Source organism: Lolium perenne, chromosome 7 (assembly GCF_019359855.2).
Source record: "Lolium perenne isolate Kyuss_39 chromosome 7, Kyuss_2.0, whole genome shotgun sequence".
Lineage (NCBI taxonomy): Eukaryota > Viridiplantae > Streptophyta > Magnoliopsida > Poales > Poaceae > Lolium > Lolium perenne.
The window spans coordinates 183,546,793-183,568,170 of record NC_067250.2 but is presented as its reverse complement, the minus strand read 5'-3'; the positions used below and the strand labels follow the sequence as shown (position 1 = coordinate 183,568,170).

Here is a 21,378-nt window from a genome sequence, read left to right as displayed (position 1 = left end):
ACGACCGCGGTGACCACGTCCAGCACCACGACCCATGCCAGGTGCTTCATCCTGAAGATCAGGGTCTTCATCTTCTTGTTGCTGTTGTTGTGTCAGATTTTCAACAGCCAGTTGCAAAGCTTGGAGGCTGCGCTGGATATCCGTCATTTGATCTTTCATTGTAGTGACGGTCTCACTAGTAGCATCTAACTTCTGGGAGATCCCTTGGACCGTCCCCCTAAGCTCATCATCCTGAGTGCGGAATTCACGTCGCATCTCATTACGAAGAGCTTCATACTCCCTCCATGTGATGATATCAGCAGAATTCTTGTTTTCTTGCTTAACAAGTTTAGCATCACTAGCAGACATGGTTAGTAGATTAGTGCACTAAATCAAAAATATATGGTGGTACTCTCACAACTCACTCAAAACTGATAAGAAAAGGAAATCTTACCGCTCCAAAGTGAATTAGTATTGCTTACCACTTGTAGGAACAACTAGTGCACGGATGTAGCGAAGCGAATAACAAGGGTATAAGAACAAATCACACGGCAAAGCAGGACATATGTGGGGCTGTAGGTACGCTACCTATTTGCACCAATAACAAGCTCTAGCGTTGACCGTAGACAACCAATGATACTCACACAAGGCGATAATTGTGGCAATGCAACTATATGGATGAAAGGTTGCAATGCACTCGAGAGACGCTAGCAAAGCTCAACGGGACAGGCACCAGATTGCTCAACTACAGGTGCAGAAAAGTAAACTAGGCATTCACTTGATCTTACTAGCACTTCACACTTTTTCTTTTTGGATTTTCTTTTTGTAACACACGCAGCTATGTAGCTCTTTTTGCTTCTTTTCTATTTTCTATTTTTTTTATTGTATGACTCAACTCCTTGATAACACGGCCAACAGATAATGCAAAGCACCAAAACCCTAATGAGCAGTCTGTCGAGTGGTAAAACTAGTCTCTTCTGGGGAAGTTCCTAGTCACATATATCGAAAGGCTGTGGCTATGGTTTGGACAAACACACTGTATGCTGTGTGGACTCGGAGCAACAAAAACTGACTCTAGATGAAACCGGAAACACAAACCCTAACAATACTAGATGGAAGAAAAAGATACACAAAAACAACTACGAAAAGCAACTAAAACTCAAAATTAGTGCAATCTAAAGCTATGGCAAGCCCTGACCCTAATATTTTTGGCTTTTTCTGGATAGGAAACACTCACAACTCAACTATGGGGTGGATTGTGGATGGCTTACCGAGGAAACCCGAGAATCTGATACCAAGATGATAAGGGGTGGCCCGATCTTCTCAGTAAGCAACGGTGGTGATGATGATCACATGATGATTGCAGCGGAGATAACTTGATGAAGTGGAAGATAACTTGTATGACGTAACGATATCTCTCGATTGGTCCCTGTTGCTAATGCAACAGCTCTCAACCCTGCAAGATATTCGCAACTCCACACACTTGCGCACGTAGCCGCCGACCACGAAGCGGTAAGTTGCAACCTCCTAATTCCTAATGGAACAGCAGATCACACAAGACTTTCAGATCTACACCAAATCAAGCAATATGGTGTAGGGATTCAATAGTTTTGCATATCAAACAGCTAAGAATTAGGGTTTATCTTAAACGTGGTCTAAAGCTACTTTGGGGGCGTCCTGGGCACTAATATAGGGGTTCAGGACGACCTCGGGTCGAAAAAGTATGAAAATAACCGACCTAGAATAGATCTGGTCGAGACAGACTCGGACTCGGCCGGCCTGGGGGCCGGTCGACCAGGCCTGGGACCGGCCGGTCCGGTTTGGACCGGGCCAGGGACCGGATGGCGACCGGGCGGGCGTCCAGGCTTACTGGATACGCCCCGGCTGGTACAAGCGTGGGACCCGGTTTGGACCGGGCTGATCCGGCGTGGGGGCCAGTCGGACCGGGCCTGGGGCCGGGCGACCCGGTGGCACGGCCGGTTGACCGGGGCTGGGCGCCGGCCTGGACATATCCTCCTCTCGCGCATGCCTCCCGCTCCTCCCTCGCGCGTCCATGGGATGTCTTCTTGTCCAGCTCCATGTCCAGCTTCACGTCCATCTTCTTGTCCAGCTGCTCCTTTCCTCCTCGTGCGATGCTTGCTCCTTCTTGATACCTGATCATACATAAGTAATATGACTTAGGCAGTATAAAGTTCTCATCGATCAAAGTATCACTTAGGAACAAGTTCACATGTTGTTTAAGTAGCTTCGCACGGGCTCGTGTCATTGGTCCAATCCTAACTTCATTGGACTTGAGCTTCACAGCAGGATCATCTTCAACTTGTAATGACGGAGGTAGTAGTGAGGTAGGGATGTCATCATCAAGATGTTAATACTTTTTAATATGATAATAATAAACCCATAATACACATTAATTATGCATAGAGCGAGTATTACAAGGAGTCACATTGATCAGTTAACATGTATCACAATTAGGAATGAATCATATGAATAGGAATTAACAATCAAGCATGTAGATTTATTAACATATCACAATTAATTAAGAATGAGGCATATGCATGTCTCAATAAAATGTAAATAATTCAGAATATATCAAACCTAATAGCACACATCATATGAAGGAACTAACAGTAACTAACAAATAATCACAAGCATCAAATACTGCTAAATCAACTAACAATAATTTCCCAATGGAACTAATGGTGTGTTAACAACAAATTAGAAGGCTTATGCGTCTAACAAGAACATATAAGATGAGGTTGGTGTTGTGGCTCTCGGATGCATTTGCACCCTGATGGGATGAACAATAAAATCACCACACACAAAATAAAAATTGAATTTTTTATGACGTAGATTCCTTTGTCTTCTATGTGCCTGTAAGGTTTTATGAAGAAAAAAAAACTTTGTGTCCTATGAAAAATAAAATATAAACATGTCTCTAAAAGAAAATTCTGGAAGCACCAAAATATATTTCACACGGGGCCTCAACTTGTCTCTTTTCAACGAAATTTACATGTGGTCACAAAACATGGATATAAACTTGTGTAAATGTTCCAATATTTTTAAGATAGTTATAACACCATTTTAAACCAGGTGCATAGTTACCATGTTGCTTAACAAGTAACGATGCCCTAAACCACTCCATGGTATATGGGGTCTAGTATACTACTGGAGACTCTCTGTTTTACAGCGATGGTGATGCTCGGGTTGACCATACGAAGATATGAACCACTTGAACGTTAGAACATTTAGTTGGTATCGCTAGGTAGCACTTGATGGATTTGTAGCATAGAAAACAAAAAAAAATCTACCACAAGAACGAACAAAACCAAGATCCAATCTAGGAAAAGGCCAAGATCTAATATACTAGATTTGTGCAATGAGATAGATGAGAACATTACCCTTGAAGATCCAAAGTGGTAACGAGATCCGATCTCGTGGATAATGTAGTCGTACACTTGGTGATCTCAAGATCGCAATGATGATCCTTTTCCAAGCGGGCAACACCTCCGCACTCGGTCACACGTACGGTGTCGAGGAAGACGCCCTCTCCTCGTTTCATTGGGTAGCGGATGTAGTAGATCCTCCGAGAAATCCCAGCAGCATGACGGCCTGTTGGTGGTTGTGGTGCAGGATATTCATGCAGGGCTTTGCCAAACATGCACATGAAAAGGAGGGAGAGAGGGTGGCGGCTATGGTTGGGCAACAGTATGGTGGTCGGCCAACCCCTCACCTTTATTTATAGAGGGAGAGTGCGGCGAGGGCTGCCATCCTTGGGCCACCCCTCTCTAAGGAGGGCGCATTAAGGGAAAGGGGGAGAGAAATCTGCCCCTTCCAAATTTGCTCCCTAAATTGTGCGATTCGATCTTATCTCTCTAGATTTGATCATATCCCTTTAGGGCTGGCTGGATGTGACTTTGAGGTCTTGGTGAGCCTGGCCCAAGAGGCCAGACTATACCCCTCGGCCCATGTAGCCCCTCCCGGTTCATGGGCCCACCGGTGGCCCTCCGAAACATTCGGTGAAACACAGAAACTTTTCCAGAACCCCGGAAAGTAACTTTCGTTATATGAATCTTATTCTCTGGACTATTTTGAACCTCCTCGTGATGTCATAGAACCAATCCGAGACTTCGAATAATATTCGGTCTCCATATCATATTCTATATCTATTTAAACAACATCGAACCTAATGTGTCACCCTACGGTTCACGAACGATTTATACATGATCGAGACACCTCTCCAATCAATAACCAACAACGGGACCTGGAGATCCATAATGCCTCCCACACATTTAGCGATGACCTTGTGATCGAAGAACCATAAGCATTCATCGCCGATTCCCTTTGTCGCGTGATACTTTACTTACCCGAGATTCGATCCTCGGTATCTCTATACCTAGTTCAGTCTAGCTACTGATAAGTACTCTTTACTCGTTCTGTTATATGACATCCCTTGTGACCTAGTCACATGCTTGAAAGCTAGTTGGATGTCATGTCACCGAGAGGGCCCAGAGTATATCTCTCCATCATTTGGATGGACAAATCTCACTCTTGATTCATGAGCTTTAACTCTCACTTTTAGAGTACCCAATGCCACCTTTATAACCTCCCAGTTACGAAGCGGTGTTTGATGTCATCAAAGTATTCCTCCGGTTTTAGTAATTAACATGATCTCATGGTCAAAGGATTAGGTTACTATGCATTTGAGAGGTACAACAAAACAAACTTAATGACTTGCTCTTATTGCTATGCTTATTATGGGTGTGTGTCCATCATATCATTCTCCTAATGATACGATCTTATTACTAACAACATCCAATGTTCATGACCAGGAAATCTTGATCATCAATTAATCAACAAGCTAGTTAAAGAAGAGGTTTACTAGAGATTCCAGTTATTTCCAAACATTCACTGTTGGTGGCAAGATTTTTGGGTGTCAGTCAAGTTAATTGTTTTCTTTGTTTCTCTGTCCAAAAAAATGAGACTACATGTACGTACATGGATGGACATGCTCAGATATGCACTTGAGCATGGATGGATACACTTCATATGAAGCGAATAGGGAGACAACATAATGAATCTAAACCAGTTTTCTAGTCATCGTGATTCTCAACAACGTAGATTATATGTGTCTCGGAAGAATGAATGTACATATTATCAAATGTGTTTGGCCGCGGTAGGTGATGCGCTTTCAGTATTTGTACATATCCAAATGATCATGTTCATTGTACATTGTATGTGTGTGTGTGTGGCATCATCGATCTAATCCTGCCTATTGTGTTACAGATCATCAAATGATATACACATGTGTCCACGTACGAGATGTAGATATCCATCTATCTTGGGCATATATGTAGCGGATGAACGATGTTACGAGTCATCAAATGTGGTTGGGCTCAGGGGTTTCTCATTTTTTTTGGTTTCTAGAGAAGTTTGATAGACTATAGTCATTATAAATTGTATGTGGGTGGGATCATCTAATCCTACCTATTTCGTGTTTCTGAATTGTTGGGTCCGTGTACTAGAAGAATGACAACACATATCATCAAATGTGTCTAGGCTCGTGGTCTGATGGCCTTCAGTTTTTTGTAGATATCTGAATGATCGTCGTCGTTTTACACGGTATGTGTGTGGCATCATCGATCAAATCTTGCCTATTATTTTGCAGATCATCAAATGATATATGCGTGTGGCCACATATGAGATGTAGATATCCATCTGTCTTGGGCATACGTGTAGCAGAATAGCAACGTTACAGGTCATCAAATTTGATTGGGCTCAGTGGCGCCTCTTGCTTTTTGGTTTCTAGAGATATCTGATGGATTATAATCATTATACATTGTATATGGGTGGAATCATCTAATCATGCCTATTTCGTGTTTCTGAACTGTTGGGTACGTATATCGCAAGAATGACCACACATATCATCAAATGTATCCATGATTGGAAAATATTAGGAAGGAAGACTGAAAACAACGTCAACTCGGTGGATGATTACATAATCGTTGTGGTTCTCTAGAACCGACAGTTTATAAGCTTGCGTACGACTTAAAGAAAACTATACGTTTATGGGTGCACACCGCTTAACAAGTAACAATGCCCTAACCACATCACACGTATGGGTTTAGCATACTACTAGAGAAAGTAGAGAGTGGCGTTTTATAGCGATTGTGAAGCTTTTTTTTTTTGTGTCAATCAAGCTGTAGTCTCGTCTTTCTCTCTCCCCACGGTCCCATTCACACAAGTAAGGAAAAATACGACTAACAAAAAAATAGACACATGTAGTCATCATGATTATCTAGAACCGAGGGTATAAGCAAATGTATGACCAACAAAAAACTAGACGCTTCTAACTGCATGAAGCATGGAGGGACGACATTTGCCTTAACCTACAATGTTGATGGCAAGACTTTTGGTTGTGAATTAATCAAGTTATCATTAGTTTCCTCTGTTTCTCGGTCCAAACAAAAATGACAATACGCGCGTGGATGTGGATGCTCAGATATGCACATAAGCGTGGATGGATATGGGGCATATGAAACGTAAAGGGGAACAAATTAATGAATCTAGCCAGTTTTCTAGTCATCGTTATTCTCAACAACCAAGAGTATACGTGTCCCGGAAGAATACTGTGCATATCATAAAATGTGGTTCGGCTCGGTGGCTCATGTGTTTCAATGTTTGTAGATATCTGAATGAATCTAGTCATTATACACGGTATGTGTGTGTGTCCAGCATCTTCGATCTAATCCTGCTTATTGCGTTACAGGTCATCAAATGGTACAGGCTTGTGGCCACGTATGAGAGGTAGATATCCATCTACTTTGGGCGTACGTGTACCTGAAGAACGGCGTTATAGGTCATCAAATATGGCTGGACTCGTGGCGGCTGATGCGTTTTTGTTTCTAGAGATATCCGATAAACTCTTATAGTCATTGTACATTGTATGCGTGTGTTATCATCTGATCCTGCCTATTGTGCATTTCTAAACCGATGGCATACGTGTCCCTTAAGAAATGACGGTATACATATCATCAAATATGGCCAGGTCTGAAAAAGATTACGACGGAAAAAGGAAAACGGTGTCAATTCAAAGGACGATAATTACATGACCATCATGGCTCTGTAGAATCGAGAACATAATTAAGCTTGTGTATGACTAGCAAAAAAACTACTCACTCTGTCCAGCTTTATAGTGCATTTTCACATCCCTAGATCATTAATTTGACTGACTTAATATGAATTAAGCGTGTGTATGTGTCTGTGTGTGTGGGTGGCATGATCGATCTAATCATGCCTATTGTGTTACAGATCATCAAATGATATACGCGTGTGGCCACGTATGAGATGTAGATATCCATCTGTCTTGGGCATACGTGTAGCGGAATAACGACGTTACAGATCATCAAATTTGGTTGGGCTCGGTGGCGGATCATGCTTTTTGGTTTCTAGAGATATCTGATGAACTATAGTCTTTGTACATTGTATGTAGGTGGGATCATCTAATCCTACCTATTTCGTGTTCTGAACTGTTGGCACGTATACTGAAAAAATGACAACACATATCATCAAATATGGCCATGACTGGAAAATATTACGAAGGAAGAAGGAAAACAACGTCAACTCGGTGGGTGATTACATAATCGTTGTGGCTCTCTAGAGCTTACGGTATATAAGCTTGCGTACGAGTTAAAGAAAACTATACGCTTCTGGGTGCACGTCGCTTAACAAGTAACAATGCCCTAACCACATCACCATGTATGGGTATAGCATACAATTGGAGACCGTAGAGAGTGTCGTTTTATAACGATGGTGAAGCTTTCGGGCTACCAGACTAAAATATGAACCGAATTTAGAACATTTAGTTGGTCCCGCCAGCTGGCATTTACAAGTGGGTTGCAACCTATTTAGAACTAAGCTATTTCTTGGTTGTGTGGCATCGTTCTCATAATAAAAGAGCTTCTAACTGCATGAAGCTCCGATGGCGGGCGGCTTCTGACTTAAGCTACTTTGCTGATGGCACAATAGGTTTTTGTGTCAATCAAGCTATAGTCTCCCCTTTCTCCCCCCCCCCCCCCACCCCACACACACACACACAAAAGTAAGAAAAAAATACAACTAACAAAAAAATAGACACCTATAGTCATCGTGATTCTCTAGAACTAAGAGTAAAAGCAAATGTATGACCAACAAAAATCTAGATGCTTCTAACTACATGAAGCATCGATGAACGACATTTGCCTTAACCTACATTGCTGATGGCAAGACTTCTGGTTGTCAATTAATCAAGTTATCATTAGTTTCCTCTGTTTCTCCGTCCAAACAAAAATGGTAGTACATGTGTCGCATGGATGGGGATGCTCAGATATGCACATAAGCGTGGATGGATATACACCATATAAAACGTAAAGGGAGACAAATTAATGAATCTAGCCCGTTTTCTAGTCATCGTGATTCTCAACAACCGAGAGTATACGTGTCCCGGAAGAATGACTGTGCATATCATCAAATGTGGTTAGGCTCGGTGGCTCATGGGTTTCAATGTTTGTAGAAATCTGAATGAATCTAGTCATTATACACGGTATGTGTGTGTGTTCGGCGTCATTGATCTAATCCTGCTTATTGCGTTACAGGTCATCAAATGATACAGGCTTGTGGCCACGTACGAGAGGGAGATATCCATCTACTTTTGGCATATGTGTACCTGAAGAACGGGGTTATAGGTCATCAAATGTGGCTGGGCTCGGTGGCGGCCGATGCGTTTTTGTTTCTGGAGATATCCGATAGACTCTTATAGTCATTGTACATTGTATGCGTGTGTTATTATCTGATCCTGCCTATTGTGCGTTTCTAAACCGATGGCATATGTGTCCCTTAAGAAATGACGGTATACATATCATCAAATATGGCCGGGCATGAAAATGATTACTTTGGAAGAAGGAAAACGGAGCCAATTCAGTAGACGGTGATTACATAACTGTCATGGCTCTCTAGAACCGAGAGCGTAATTAAGCTTGCGTATGACTGGCAAGAAACTACTACCTCTGTCCCGGTGGGTAGGGCCTACCCGTATTTCTAATTTAATTTTACAAATATAAAAATTATACCATTAGAAAGTACAACATCTCTAGTTTCTAATGATATAAATTTTCAGTGACCTTTATCAAATTGATAACCTAGAAATACATGTAGGACCTACACACCGGTACGGAGGGACTAGACCTTCCTCAGAGAAAAAAAATTAGACATTTGTAGGTGCATGAAGCACGAAGGGCCGTGGGCTTGCCACTTGAACTACATTGCCGATTGCATGAATGTTGGTGCAATCATCAAGTTAGTAGTTTCCATCGTTTGACAAAAAAAAGCGTCATACACGTTGGATGGAGATGCTGAGATGCACGTACGGGAGAACCATAAATTACCTTCATGATCGAACTAGTGTGGGGTATAGGCAGTGCGTGAAGCGTTAAAATGGCGTCCGTTGGCGGGGTTGTAAATGCTTGGGGACTTGGTTGTAGTTACAGTACTAGGCCGTGATGATGAATGCTGGGGGCCTGGCGGGCTAGCGTGCCGGCATATGTGGTTGGATCGGCCGATGCCACAAACAACAACCGACGGTTAATTACTCCTCCCCCGGCCGGAGTACGTACGTACAGTACTACGGGCGTGTTTGGTAGACTGGGGGAGCCCAGATTTTCCCTCCCCATCCCACCTTTTGTTGAGAGAAGTTGTTTGTTAGGTCGGCTCGGATCAACTCCCCACTGCCCAGCTCATACCAAAAACGGACGAGAGCCCTGCCCGAGAGCGAAGCTCAAATCGAGCTTCGCTACTCGTCCCGGACGAGGTCATCCCGCAAAACACTGTTCGCTGGTCCCGCGAGACCCCCAGACTCCAACCCGACGCCTCATTTCCCCCAATCCTCCTCCTCGCGTCTCCTCTTCTCTCGCATCTCCTCGTCGACGCCAGCCACAGCAACACCAGGGGCCGCCGGCGAGCCCAGTCAGGGGCGAGCTCCGCTGCGCCACGGACGAGCCAAGCCAGGGGCGAGCTCCGCCACGCCTCGAACGACGGCAAGCTTCGCTGTGGGCCGCGGCGAGCCCAGCGGGGGCGAGCTCCGCCGCGCCACGACGAGCCAAGCTGTGGCAAGCTCCGCCACGCCTCGAACGACGGCAAGCTTCGCCAGGGCCGCCGGCTCCTCGACGCTGTGGGCGAGCTCCGCCGCGCCACGGACGAGCCAAGCCAGGGGCGAGCTCCGCCACGCCATGAACGACGGCAAGCTCCGCCAGGGGCCGCCGGCTCCTCGACGCCCGCCTGCCTCCTCCTCTTCGCACGAACGAGGGCAAGCTCCGTCAGGGACGCGCCGCCAGAGACGCGCCGCCAGAGACGCGCCGCCATGGCCGGATTCTCCACGCCACGGCCTCCAGATCGCGCCGCCATGGCCGGATTTCTCCGTGATACGGTGGTTGGATGAACCAAGGACCCGATTGCTTTTTATTTTTCTCTTTAGGGACCTATTTGTAAAATTTCTTGGCTCAGCTTCATCTCACCTCATACAAGCCACCAAACAACTTCTGGGTTCAGCGTGGGTGAACACACCCAACCCACCAAACACATGAAAAAATCTGAGAGCAGCTTGTATGAAGTGAGCAAATCTCAGCTGAGAAACACAATCTGAGGGGGACCGATCTACCAAACACACCCTACGTGTATGCGTCTCGTCTCGGTCGGTTTTCTACTTGTGCAATTAACGAAAATTGATTATCATGTGGCGGTGTTGCGTTTGGACACGCGCGGGCGGGCGTCCCTGTCGTAACAACTGCGCTGATTGTCCGGGTGGTGACGAGGCTGTAGTGTGTAGACCTCATGCTTAATTAGGCCCCGTTAGTTCCGGGAGGTCCATCAGCACGGATCGTATGCCGCGATTTCTCTCGTCTCATCCTTCCCATACGCACGGACATTCTCCGCCGTAGCCCCTAATCTTCTAGCCAGAAAATAATCGAGGGACGTATAGCCGTATAGGGACGTTGTAACGGGCAGAAAGGAAAATGGCCTTGGTTCCGCCAATCAACCTAGCGGGGACCCTGCAGGGCAGACCCCAACGTATACGTACGTATGCTCGTGATGCAAACAAATTGCTCGCCACAACCAAAACCATGCATGATAAAGGCATCTCCAGCGGCGCGACGCATTTCGGACGCCAAAAAATGGTCGACAGCGTCCGTTTATGGCCGCGCCAATGGACATATTTCGACAGCGCGTCTGCTTAAGGCCTCTGGTGTGCTCCCACCGGGGCGACCCATTTTTGAATTGCAACATAGTTTGATCTTCATACAATTCCTTTTGTTTTCTACCACGAGGGATTGATTACATATGAAAACCAAACATAGAAAGTACATAAAAACTATACAAGACCTAGACTACTTGGTTCCTGACGGGCCGGCACCGTCGTTGCGTCGCTCCGTGGTCTGCTTCTCCGCCGCCTCCCGCGCGGCCGCTATGGCTCGGTGCGCCGCCGCGTCCTCTTGCAGTGCCTGCTCCAGCCTCGCGTTGGCGGCCTCGTCCTTGAGCGTCTCGAAAGACTCGACGAGGGCCCGCTGCTCCGCCGCCTTCTCCTCCGGCGTCGGCGCATCAGGGTCATCGGATGACCATGAAATCTCCGAGTCGAGTCCTCGGCTGCGGCGGCGGCCGCCACTGCTGTTCAGCCTCGGCGTCGACAGCCGCATGGGCCGCCCGCTCCTCCTCTGCTTCCTTCTCCGCTTCGCCAGTCCGCGGCGTCCCGGCCGGGTGGAGGAGGTCGGTCTTTGTCGTCGGAGTCGAACCCGTCGTCGGAGCTCAAGGCGGGGGAGGTGGAGTGGGAGGTGAAGGTGAAGGTGGAGGCGCGGCAGCCTGGCGCGCCCGGCGCCGCTCATGGTGGATCTACCGAGTGGCGCGACGGCGGCGGTGGCTAGGGTTTAGTGCGGAGGAGATGAGATGCCGGCGCCCCGTTTATATAGGTCGGAGGCGTGGCGACGGCCGCGCCACGCGGGGCATCGCCATTACTACGCGCGACGCGAGGCGCCCGCAGACCGCCAAAGCGACGCCTCGCCGCAAGATCGGCGGAGAGAAGACGCATCGACGCCGCGTCCGCTAGCCGCGCACGTCTACTGGCCGCGCACGCTCGCGGAAGCCGAGGCACGCCATTAACGCGGCCCTCGCAAAGGCTGCGGCGCGCCGCCCGCAAGTAATGCCGCCGAAGACGGTTAGCCAGACGCGCCAGCGGGCCCGTGCCAGGACCAAGCGGTCACTTTGCGCGTCGCGCGCCGTGCCGAGACGCAAACCTGGCGCATATTTGGGCCAGGTTTGCGTCTCTGCGGACGGCCCGGTCACTTTGCGTCACGCCGCTGGAGAGGGTGCACGACGCATTTTCGGTCATGGCGGACACAAACGGTCGCTCAGTGTCCGTTTGCGTCGCGCCGCTGGAGATGCCCTAAAGAAAAAAAAGAGGCAGTAGAATCGGGGTCTGCATGTCCACCTTTTGCCGTGATCGTAATTACTCCGACCCCTCCCTACTATTCCCTTCCCTGGCACTGCCGCTTGAGGTAGCATGACCCGCCACTTTTCGACCCGCAAGACAAGAATATGTCGTCTGTCTAAAGCCCTCTCTCCCACACAGCTCGTTCGCCCATGCCCTGTGTTCGTAGTATGAGCATTTCCAGGGCACACGGCCAACTTGCGCAGCAAAAGGTCCCCAAACCGACCTGGGGGACGCAGGAGCTCATGAATGTGTATCAGTGACAAAACGTACGCGCCATTGCCATTGATGCCCACTGGAAGGCCACAGCACAGAGGCTTGTCGTACCAGCCTCGAACCAGCTCATGGAGATGCCGCAGGCCGCTACAGGGACTCACGGGTCAGCCTGGCTGGGCGCAAGGAAAGAATCTTCCAATCAAGGGCACCCAGGACCTAGCTTAGCTAGCAACATTTTAATTATATTTTAATATAATACACACCCCAAGAGAAGCATAACAAACAAACTAATCATCATCACCCAAGGCCCCTTTATTCTTTCCACTATGATTCCCCAGCTCTTCCTCCCCTCCTCCCTGATTACATCACATTACATTAACATGAAAACCAATCGTTGGAGGAAAAAAGGAAATCGCCATATCTTGGGGCACTAACTAGTTAATTTATGCACGCCGAGCACACCAGTGCTACTACCGCCGGCCACACGGTGTCTCCCCCTCCGCGCCATTACCTTGTCGAATGCATCGTTGTTAAATCCATCGTCCTCTCACTCGTAATGCTCCTGGGCATCACCAGCAACACCGCGACGTTGGGGGCAGCAACGACCTTAGGAAAAACGGTGGTGGTCTCCTCCTACGCCACTTGCGACTGGTTGTGGCGGATCTCGCAATCGCACATCTAGTTACAGCTACGAGTCGGGGAGGCACGATTGCCGGTGATAACCAAGATGAAAACCAAGCTCGGACTCCGTTCATGATGTCGTCTGTGCACCGCTACCTTTTTAAAGGCATCATCACCGCCTCCATCGTCTTCTCACTTGTAATGATAATATAGGGGAAACCCGTGATCCGGTTCTCCCATATAGGACGATGGTGGTTCTTTTGGTGTCGCTCTCCCTCGTGGGTGCAACTATTTTTGGAGCGGATTCTGGATGAGAGAGGCAAGTGGTGGAGCGGTGCTGCTTCTACCCCTTGAACATGGGGGGGATCAGCAACGCGGCATAGCGGGGTCTAGCTCGGTGAAAAAACATGTCATTGTGGACTCGGGCAAGGAGATGGTGCTTCCTAGCGGAGTCTACGACATGCCCAGCGAGGTTTATGCGGATCTATGTCATGAAGTTGGCTCAGTTGTTCGATGGCGGTGATAGCATTAGAAGTGTGCACATGAGGTGCCTAGTGAGGGTCTACTGGATTGGATGTGATCTCCTGGTTCTCCACATGATGACTCGGTGATATCCCAAGCACGTAACTTATGGGGCGTTGTTTGTAATTGTACGGCATAAGGCCTTCATGGGGAGTTGTTGTGTTTTTTTTAAGTCATAAGGCCTTATTGGATTCGCAGAGCGCTCTTGGCTCGTCCCTCGTGGGTGACCAGGGGCCAACCCTAGCCATCACCGCACCTAACTCCCTCTTCCCTTCCTTCTCCGCCACCGTCTGTTTGCCATAGGATGACTCGGCGATGCCTCCGTTACCTAGTTGTGCTATAAATGCGACAAGCAAATAATGAAGAACGATCAAGAACACACGCGGGGGACACGTGATTTTAATGTGGAATACTCTCTCTAGCAAAGAGGTAAAAACCACGGATGCGGGCCAGCAAACTTTACTATATAAAGGAGTGTTTACAAACACTGCGGGTTATCTTCTGAAGTGATTATCCCTAGCCGGCGGCTTACAAGAGGTATAAATAGGCGGTGATAACGATCACTCGTTCCGCTCGTCAGAAGTTAGCCTTCTTATAAATTTGAATCACCATATAACAAGCTGACGGGGTTGTTCATGTTACTAGGTCATAATGTCCCGATGGCACAATCTTCACGCATTGCTGGGTTTGTATGTGTCGTGTGGTGGCTTCGTTAATTAGGATATGTATGCTCGTAGGCCAGGGTCTTAACCTCATTTTCCAGAAACAATCTATCTAGTTAATCAATTAGTTATTGTTTGCAAGGCAACACAAACAAGAAATAAATAGATAAGCGTTTTTGGTTAATGGTTTTCTTGGCGCTGGAGGGCATCACAAACCACATGGCGCCGGAAGGGGGAAAAAGAGTGGAAGCAACCCGGTAGGTAGAGGCGGGCATGGCAACACGCGTCCATGGCAATGTGCTCGCCACCTCCTACATATAAACGCACACACAACGCAGAGGTGAAGCACGCACAATTTCATCCCACTGTCATCACATCACAGGCAGGGTTGGTTGGGCAGCTCTACAAGACAAGGCAGCTGAGCCCAGCCAAGGTCTCAAAACCTCTACCGACACACTACCCAGCCTCCCTCGCCCCATAAATCCCCGCGTACTATACTCCCCATTTCGCACCACACCTCCCACCTCCTCCTCCTCTCTCAGCTCGCACATGCCAAAGGCTGCCTCCTCCATTGCCTAGCTTAGTGGGGAGAGAGAGCCACCTCGCCTGCTTGCCTGCCATTGCTGGTTGGAGGTAACCCCTCCTGCTCCTCGTAGACTTGCGTGCGGGCATTGAGGACGACGGCCATGGCGCCAGCGGTGGCCGCCGGAGGCCGTGTAGGGACTGTTGAGGCGCCTGCTGTCGCTGCTGCGGCGAGCCAGAAGAAGCCCTGCGCTTGCGGGTTCCAGGTGTGCGCGTGCACCGGGTCGGCGGCGGTGGCCTCCGCCGCGTCGTCCCTGGACATGGACATCATGGATTCGGGGCGGATCGGGCCCCCCGGCAACGAGGGGTGGGTGGGCGTGGAGCTCGGCCCCGAGACCGACGAGAGCGGCGCCGTCGTCGACGACCGCCCCGTCTTCAAAACTGAGAAGATTAAGGGCGTCCTGCTCTACCCGTACAGGTACGTGCCAGCACGCCCAAGCTCCTTCCAGTTATTACCCATGTTAATTATATCTGAATTGTAGGAGTAATATTCGTACATAAGCATGCAGTCCTTGGTTGATTATTTACTACATACACTCTTGCGCACCAGCAGCTGCTGCATTGTGCAACAGTCAGTTACACATCTGTTGTCACCGGTGCTCATGCAAATGTTGCCGGCATACTGTCCTAGGATCTAGCCATGGTCGGTGTTACTTAATCAGTTAATCTAATCAGGGCAGTTAGCTAAATCTCAGGGTTAAAAAACAAAAAACATAATAAAATAAAACAGGAGTAGGCAGTGCCAGACAGGTGCACGTTAGAGCCGTGGCAATGATGGTACGAATACGCCGAAACGAGCGCGTCCCGGTGTGGGATGTTCGCTCGGTGCGCCGCTGGTTCTTCTGTTCCGATTCGTCATCCCCTCGCGGTGCGGGCCCCGAGAGTAGACGGTAGCCGTTGGGCCTGCCTGCCTGCCATGTGGGCCGCCCTGGGGGCTCATAAATCTTTACCACTTTGGAGTAAAAAAGTGGCCGTGTGGTGTGGGAGGATGGATGCAGGCAGCCTGGCTGCTTTGCTATGGGAATCCGAGGTGAAATGAAGCAGCAGTGGGCATGGCTTGCATGTGAATCCAAGACACATCATTAAAAGCCTATCCTTCTTGCCTGCCTGCAAGATTAAGATGGGTTAACTTTTGGGGGGCTCGGATAAGATGGGAAAAGCTACTAGTAACATGTTCTTGTTTGCCTCTCTGCAAACGTATGCATGCTGGAGGTAGTATATGAGATCTCAGTTCCATAGATAGAGAGATGGTGTGCAGTGTAGGTAGCTTTTGTTCAGTATTTCCATGTACTCCCTCTGTTTTAGTTAGTTGTCGCTGATTTAGTACAATTCTGTACCAATCAGAAAAAAACTAGTATGAAAAAAAAGAGTACCATGGAAGGAAATAATTCGATGTCATATCTCGTCATCTCAAAAAGAAAAAAAGGAGAAGAAGAAAAAGAGCGGTGCCACTTATAAAAGTGGGAGTCATGTTGGCACCGAGAAAGAAGTTATAAAAGTGGGAGAGTTACAGCTCAGAATGTAGTGTGCTATATATATAAATTTAAAGTCCACCAAGTTTGAGTATCTTGTACAAAAGTAGCAAGCATTCTCCGTGGTAAACACATCACATTAGTCGCACTGGTCTAAGTATAAAACCTGCCTAGTTTAGTTTAGCAGGAGAAGGTTCCAAAATCGGTCCTTTTAGCTCCACTAGGCAAAAGGAAAATAACAGCAAAGCAACATAAAAAAAGAGAGGCCCCTTGATCATCATATTAATGGAGCAACGAATCCAGCGAGACCACCGCTGCTAGCAGAGACCGGTGGTGGTGGTGGCATCCATATGGTATGATATGCCCTCGCACGACGGGTAGGCGGCGGGGCCTACCGACAGCCTCAGCATGTCGGTGCGCTCGATCGGTGTTTCCAGCTCACACTCATTGACTTGCCAGCCAGCCAGCCGGCCTCCAGCCTTCGCTGTCCATACGGACAGAGGATTGATGCCCTTGGCTTTTTGGCATTTGCAAAAACTCATTTGCTTTATATTACGCGCGCGGGAAAGCAAACAAAAGATGAACATGCCGCATGTTCCCTCCAATTATTGCACCCAATCAATCATCAAGGGAACCCGGTTAACCTCCACTAGTAATTTACTTAGTAGTACTACTACCGCAGTTAATTAATTAATTACTTGGGCGAGTTAGATGATGAACTGACGGTAAACAAATGTGAAATGCAGGGTTCTGATCTTCGTCCGTCTGATCGCCTTCACCCTGTTCGTGATCTGGCGTATCTCGCACAAGAACCCGGACGCGATGTGGCTGTGGGTGACCTCCATCTGCGGCGAGTTCTGGTTCGGCTTCTCGTGGCTGCTGGACCAGCTGCCCAAGCTGAACCCCATCAACCGCGTCCCTGACCTGGCGGTGCTCCGGCAGCGCTTCGACAGGCCCGACGGCACCTCCACTCTCCCCGGGCTGGACATCTTCGTGACCACCGCCGACCCCATCAAGGAACCCATCCTGTCCACCGCCAACTCCGTGCTCTCCATCCTCGCCGCCGACTACCCCGTGGACCGCAGCACCTGCTACGTCTCCGACGACAGCGGCATGCTGCTCACCTACGAGGCCCTCGCCGAGGCGTCCAAGTTCGCCACCCTCTGGGTGCCATTCTGCCGCAAGCACGGGATCGAGCCCAGGGGCCCCGAGAGCTACTTCGAGCTCAAGTCCCACCCTTACATGGGGCGCGCGCAGGACGAGTTCGTCAACGACCGCCGCCGCGTCCGCAAGGAGTACGACGAGTTCAAGGCCAGGATCAACTCGCTGGAGCACGACATCAAGCAGCGCAACGACGGGTACAACGCCGCCGTCGTGCAAGGGGAGGGCCAGCCTCGCCCGACGTGGATGGCCGACGGGAACCAGTGGGAGGGCACCTGGGTCGACGCCTCCGAGAACCACCGCAAGGGCGACCACGCCGGCATCGTTCTGGTCAGCACTCATCCACTGTTTTACTTACTCTGCTATACTACTACTGTACCGTCTTTTTCCTAGTAGATGCATGCATGCCATTGTTCATCTATTTCTGTTATTTGGAATTATGCTGGTTCGTTAGTTAGGGCCTCGTTATTAGTGCCCATGTGATGTGACTCCTGTCTGCCTGCCCGATCGATGGATCCGTCGGAGATTCGACGGAATGGACGCGGCGATGGCGGAGGGCGCAACCACCGGGCAGCCCAGCAAGGCACACTTGTAGACAGACATGGAACAAGACATGCTCTGCGCTGCGCTCGCGTGTGGCCAGCAATGCAATGCAATGGGGGTGGTTCCATTCATTCATTTCATTTCGTTGCTGTGACGAGGAATGGTGGTTGGGGTGGTCCTTTCCTCCCGACACCACTACAGCGCCCGCTTTATGCCACTCTTTAATTCACCGCCTCTGCATTCTCACATCAATCATTGATGTGAGGCTCCATTTACAGTACTAATTGGACTCATTAAGGTTAACTAATTTGGTTGCTCATTTAATTGAGTAATTAAGAAAAAACTAATTACTACCCCTTCTCAGGGTTTATCTAATCAACTACCCTAATTTCACCTTCGACCCTTTAATATTACTACCAGCTTAACCTTGTTTCTTACTACTGCTGGACTAGTGGACTGTGACTGTACTGTACGAGTATGATGATTGCTGACAATGGCGTGAACTCGATGATGCAGGTGCTGGTTGAACACCCGAGCCACAACCGCCAGTACGGCCCGCCGGCGAGCGCCGACAACCCGCTGGACTTCAGCACCGTCGACGTGCGCCTCCCCATGCTCGTCTACATGTCCCGCGAGAAGCGCCCGGGAGTGAACCACCAGAAGAAGGCCGGCGCCATGAACGCGCTCACCCGCGCCTCCGGCCTGCTCTCCAACGCACCCTTCATCCTCAACCTCGACTGCGACCACTACATCAACAACTCCCAGGCCCTCCGCGCCGGCATCTGCTTCATGGTGGGACGCGACAGCGACACCGTCGCCTTCGTCCAGTTCCCGCAGCGCTTCGAGGGCGTCGACCCCACCGACCTCTACGCCAACCACAACCGCATCTTCTTCGACGGCACGCTCCGCGCCCTCGATGGCATGCAGGGCCCCATCTACGTCGGAACAGGGTGCCTCTTCCGCCGCATCACCGTCTACGCCTTCGACCCGCCCAGGATCAACGTCGGCGGGCCGTGCTTCCCCATGCTCGGCGGGATGTTCGCCAAGACCAAGTACGAGAAGCCCGGGCTCGAGATGACCATGGCCAAGGCCAAGGCGGCGCCGGTGCCAGCCAAGGGCAAGCACGGCTTCCTGCCGCTGCCCAAGAAGACGTACGGCAAGTCGGAGGCCTTCGTCGACAGCATCCCGCGCGCGTCGCACCCGTCGCCGTACGAACCTGCCGAGACGGTCGCCACCGACGACGGCACCATGGCCGAGGCGGTCAACGTGACGGCGGCTGAGTTCGAGAAGAAGACCGGATGGGGCAAGGAGATCGGCTGGGTCTACGACACCGTCACGGAGGACGTCGTCACGGGCTACCGGATGCACATCAAGGGATGGCGCTCGCGCTACTGCTCCATCTACCCGCACGCCTTCATCGGCACCGCCCCCATCAACCTCACCGAGAGGCTCTTCCAGGTGCTCCGCTGGTCCACCGGCTCCCTCGAGATCTTCTTCTCCAAGAACAACCCGCTCTTCGGCAGCACCTACCTCCACCCGCTGCAGCGCGTCGCATACATCAACATCACCACATACCCATTCACCGCCATCTTCCTCATCTTCTACACCACCGTCCCGGCGCTCTCCTTCGTCACCGGCCACTTCATCGTGCAGCGCCCCACCACCATGTTCTACGTCTACCTCGGCATCGTCCTCTCCACCCTGCTCGTCATCGCCGTGCTGGAGGTCAAGTGGGCGGGGGTCACCGTCTTCGAGTGGTTCAGGAACGGGCAGTTCTGGATGACGGCCAGCTGCTCCGCGTACCTTCAGGCCGTCTTCCAGGTGCTCATCAAGGTCATATTCCAGCGGGACATCTCCTTCAAGCTCACATCCAAGCTGCCCACGGGAGACGAGAAGAAGGACCCCTACGCCGACCTCTACGTCGTAAGGTGGACGCCGCTTTTCATCACTCCCGTCATCGTCATCTTCGTCAACATCATCGGATCAGCGGTGGCCTTCGCCAAGGTGCTGGACGGAGAGTGGACGCACTGGCTCAAGGTCGCCGGCGGCGTCTTCTTCAACTTCTGGGTGCTCTTCCACCTCTACCCGTTCGCCAAGGGCATCCTGGGAAAGCACGGCAAGACGCCAGTCGTCGTGCTCGTCTGGTGGGCATTCACCTTCGTCATCACCGCCGTGCTCTACATCAACATCCCGCACATACATCATAGCTCGGGAGCCAAGGTGGCGCACGCTCATCATGGACAGAAGTTCCTCGCCTGGCCGTGAGCTTGGGACTGCTGATCGATGACGTCGCCGCCGTGCGTCCCAAACAAAGAGGGCAGCAGAAAAAGAAACGAGTCATTCACTGAACTGTGCATGCAACGTTCTGATCAAAAGAAAGTGCCCGCCATTTCATTTCATTTTTTGCCCGCTTGTTTATAGTTTTGTCCAGAAAAGTTGGTGTTGGTTTGAATTATAGTTTTTATTTACCTGTGGTAATTAGGTCTGTACTTATTAATCATACATTACATTGCTCGAACAACAAAGGAAGGGACTTACCGGTGGTGGGCAGAGGTGTAAGAAAGAGCTTGTACTGTACAAGCTGGACGATGTATACAGAAACTGAGAGGCTGAGAGTGGGGTGTATGGCGGTATTCATTTGGTATATGGAAACAATAAATGCAATTTCATTAATTCGTGCATGGAGTACTTCTTGTTATGATATGAGCTGTGCTAGTGCGGCTAGCTACCCTACCATGATAATAGCCAAACATGTTCTCTTCATTATGTCTTAGGGAATTATTCTCTTCACATCTCTTGCCGATTATTTGTCTTGTGAAACTAGAAGCCATGCATGTCATCAGCCAGATTTATTATGATATCTCGTTTCATGGTTGGTGCTTGAGAATCCTACACACTCTCAATTCACATAATAATCCAATAGGGGTAAAGATGCAGCCAGGTGCCGGCCGCTTATTTAAGTGCACGCCGAACCACGCGAAATGGTCGCCTATTACACGGCTCACAAACTCTGGCTGAGGTGGAGCTACCTATAATTCGTAGGCGGGATTTAACTTGGATACTCGAACGCTGGAGCATGGTGGCTTGGGCATTGTGGACCTCGTCTAAC

At 49.5% G+C, this 21,378-nt stretch overlaps 1 protein-coding gene across 1 annotated transcript; it reads left to right on the top strand.

Moving 5' to 3' along the window:
* Positions 1-14,859: 14,859 nt before the first annotated feature.
* On the top strand, positions 14,860-20,942 carry LOC127314920 (probable mixed-linked glucan synthase 6). Its single transcript, XM_051345467.1, has 3 exons — positions 14,860-15,511; positions 17,312-18,056; positions 18,786-20,942. Exons 1-3 carry the CDS (start codon positions 15,198-15,200, stop codon positions 20,532-20,534), a joined length of 2,808 nt encoding a protein of 935 aa, XP_051201427.1. The 5' UTR covers positions 14,860-15,197; the 3' UTR covers positions 20,535-20,942.
* The last annotated feature ends 436 nt before the right edge of the window (positions 20,943-21,378 follow it).

What these genes read in the sequence shown, in the direction of transcription:
- LOC127314920 (XM_051345467.1), top strand. Translation starts at nt 15,198, where the DNA reads ATGGCGCCAGCGGTGGCCGCCGGAGGCCGTGTAGGGACTGTTGAGGCG. An exon ending in GTCCTGCTCTACCCGTACAG is followed by an intron (nt 15,512 to 17,311) that starts GTACGTGCCAGC and finishes TGTGAAATGCAG; the next exon opens with GGTTCTGATCTTCGTCCGTC. An exon ending in ACCACGCCGGCATCGTTCTG is followed by an intron (nt 18,057 to 18,785) that starts GTCAGCACTCAT and finishes TCGATGATGCAG; the next exon opens with GTGCTGGTTGAACACCCGAG.